Raw genomic sequence first — 3,258 nt, 5'->3', positions numbered from 1 at the left:
AGGCACAGTTCTTACATTTTCAAGGAAATTTTTTATCTTGAACATGACTGAAGGAAAGCTTCAGGCTTCCTGCGCCTCTGCTTTGCCCTCACCGTAGTCGGCCGCTACCAGCAGGCGGGACAAAGGTCTCCCAGCCAGCAGATTGGCAATGCTCCCAGCGCCAGGAGCCAATGAAGACGATGTCAAGGCCAAAGAAGAATCAATGTTGAGGGCGAGCCGACGAGCATGCCCCTCTCCAGTGGGCACAGGGAGCTAACAACCCGCACCAACGGACTGAGTAACATCTTCTATTAGTCAGACCCACATTTGACTCTGCTTTAGCAAATTAGCAGTCTGAATGAACTTGCGCAATTTTGTTATGCGCTATGTATGTAACATTCTGAATTGTGCGTGGGGTTCTTAAAATATGCAAACTGGACTCTGTTCAAACTGCTACACGACAGTAAAATCTTAGGATTTTTAGAAAATGAATCAGCCAGGCATCAACTTGAATTCAAGACAGGACACATTGGTCATGGACTCATGGACCGCGCTTAGTCAGAACAAAAACAAACATCACACACTATGGGTTGCACGAGCGATAGAAATGAACGGTGAACCTGCATGACATCACATGACAAGTCGGAAGTCCTAACTAAAAACATGCCATGACATGAGGGTGTGTTCTTCTCTCTCCCTAGAAAAGTTATAATTCCTTTAATCGGTCTAGCACATATTGTTGAAAAGCACCAGGCATGCAGATTTCACTAAAGGAACCTCCCTGCTTGTATGTACAAGATACAACAACTAGAGAAGCCAGCCCTAACATATAATTATATTACTGCAAAAAAGAGATAACCCTCTTAAATAACAAATGAGATAATAACACTTCAGAGTTGATAAAAAATAAGGCACCATCAATATTTAACTTTGTTAGGATAACAAGTTACACACCAAAGGTACTTAGCTTACTGTAAATAAATGGACTTGGCTCATTCATATTACTAGACATAACCTATTGAAGGGTAGCTTGCAAGTTCTCACTGACTAGCCAACAAAATAATGTTTAAAGCCACAAAAACAAATGATCCTGGACGCAACTGATAAGAAAACTAAACTCGAGTAGATGTAGTACTTGTTCAAGCCACTGCACAAAACTAGAAGATCTCGACCATACCCAACAGCCGATTTTCATGAAGGAGCCATGCCAACATAGCAAATGTGAAGTTGCTCACAAATTCAATGAGCATCTGATGGCGGCCATTCCACAAAGCAGGGAATGTAAGGTCGGAAATTTTTCCTCTGGTAATCTTCAAGAGTGCAGATAACATGCAACTTCTGGGTATCCAAATCATACGACATAAGTGTCTGTTCCGGCTCCACCCCGCCATTAAGGAAAATAAGGTTACGTTCTGGATGGATTGCAACCAAGGTGTAGTACTCATCGCACTCACGACAAGGCTTTCCTACCAACTCGAGAACACTGGCAGTGTGCTTTAAGGTCCACTGTCCACTAGCATAGTCCTCGAGAACCCAAACGATATCCGGCAACCATTACGATTGTCTATATCCATTCCATGTAATCGTCCTTGAGAGTGCCCAAAGAAATTCAGTTTAGCTTTGGTCGGCTGTCGAGTTGTCCTCCAAGTATCCCCGCTTGTGTCCACTGCAACTATCATGTTTATTGAATTTCCCTCCGTGTCAAATGTCTCCACACGAGAATCATAGGCACTGGAATGTAGAGTGCTATTTAAGAAGAAGCATTCTGGTTCCAAGCTATATAACACAATTTTGTGACCCCATGGGCTCGACATGGAAGTCCATTCTCCGGTATCCGACGAGTAGACCTCCATAATGGTAATGTCGCGACCATTCTGAATGACGACAAACACCGCAAAGCGAGAAGGGACGATCGGATCGAAACACAAGCAAATGGCGCGGTAAGCACGAGGACGTGGTGTCTCATGGGTATCAGGCACGGGCAGCACGGCCCAGATCTCCTCGGTCGCAGGGTTACACACAATGTATTCCACGCCCTCCGCTCGCATGCCATGGCATAGAAGGATGCCGCCGCAGCAGTTTAGGATCTTGACGTTTTCGAAGCCGTGGAGGAAAGGAAAAGAAGGGTCGACCAGCGGCCGGCCTCTCCCGGAAACGTTGACAAAACGGTTGCTGCCGCTGCGGGAGAGGCCGAAGAAACCGGAGAGCGTCTGCGGCGATCTCCGACGGACGGCGGGGTCGGAACACATCGCGAGCCACGCTGCCGACACGCACTTTGAGCGGCACAGAGACTGGTACGGCACCCGCGACAGGATCTCTTGAAGGAGGTCGTTGGGGACGCCCTCTATCGCCTGCTGCTCCTCCTGCTCCTCCTTCTTCCTCCTTTCCTCCATCCCGTGTACCCGGGCTGCTGCTGCTGAGTGGTAGAGGCAGTTCGTTTAGGGTTGAGAAATGAGAATTGAGATGCGCTCCTCCCGGATGCATGTCTCTCTTCAAGATTAGAAGGAAGAGGAGGGCAGAGAGTAGCAGACCTGAAGCTCGGCGATGAACGAGATGGCGGCGACCGCAGCGATCGATCTGAAGCGGGACGGCGCCGGGAATTTGGATCGGAGACGGCAGGGAGAACAGCCAGCTTTGATTTTATTTTCTGAGGCAAACGGCCAGCTTTGATAAAAAAAAACAATAGCCGAATAGTCGTCTGGATGGGCATCACAGGCCCATTTTCTTAACCCAAAACAATCCGATGATGCCTCTCCCAGCCCACTATCCGATATCCATATGCACAGGCCCAATTTATTGTATCATCTAGTGCACGATATAATTTCTCAAACATTTTTTGTCTTAAAAAATAAACATATAAAGACTTTGCCCTCTAATTGTTACTAAAAACGTATATCGACTTTTCCCTCTAGCTAGGGTTTCTATTCATCTCCACGGCAATACGCCGACATTGAGAAATTCTTCCCTGCTCCCCTAATATCCCGATGATGAAGCCTAGGACCGATTCAGGAGCAACCATGGACCTCCCTGCCCTGTCTTGGCTTAAGTGTTTGGAAGGATTCGAGAGAACTAGGGTTGGTGCACGGTTTGTCTTCTACTCCGGCTTAAGGTTTCCAGTTTGATCATGGACCATCGAGCGTCAAGGTCAGGGACTGACTCATGCGAGGTCGAGGCCGTGATGAAAGAATCGGTTTACATGAGAAGGATCTTGACAACGGAGTTTTTCGTAAGAGGAGATGTCACCGCCAATGGCAACCCGCTGGATGGCAATAGCACGGG

At 47.4% G+C, this 3,258-nt stretch overlaps 1 protein-coding gene across 1 annotated transcript; it reads right to left on the bottom strand.

The window, feature by feature from the left end:
- Positions 1–997: 997 nt before the first annotated feature.
- Positions 998–2,555, bottom strand: LOC123178327 (F-box protein At1g67130-like). Its single transcript, XM_044591442.1, has 2 exons — positions 2,511–2,555; positions 998–2,392 (listed from the first exon to the last, which is right to left on the bottom strand). The coding sequence occupies exon 2, from the start codon at positions 2,370–2,372 to the stop codon at positions 1,476–1,478; it is 897 nt and encodes a 298-aa protein (XP_044447377.1). The 5' UTR covers positions 2,373–2,392; positions 2,511–2,555; the 3' UTR covers positions 998–1,475.
- Positions 2,556–3,258: the final 703 nt, after the last annotated feature.

The sequence above is a fragment of the Triticum aestivum genome, chromosome 1D (genome assembly GCF_018294505.1).
Source record: "Triticum aestivum cultivar Chinese Spring chromosome 1D, IWGSC CS RefSeq v2.1, whole genome shotgun sequence".
In the NCBI taxonomy this organism is placed as follows: domain Eukaryota; kingdom Viridiplantae; phylum Streptophyta; class Magnoliopsida; order Poales; family Poaceae; genus Triticum; species Triticum aestivum.
This window is presented reverse-complemented; position numbering and strand designations above follow the sequence as displayed.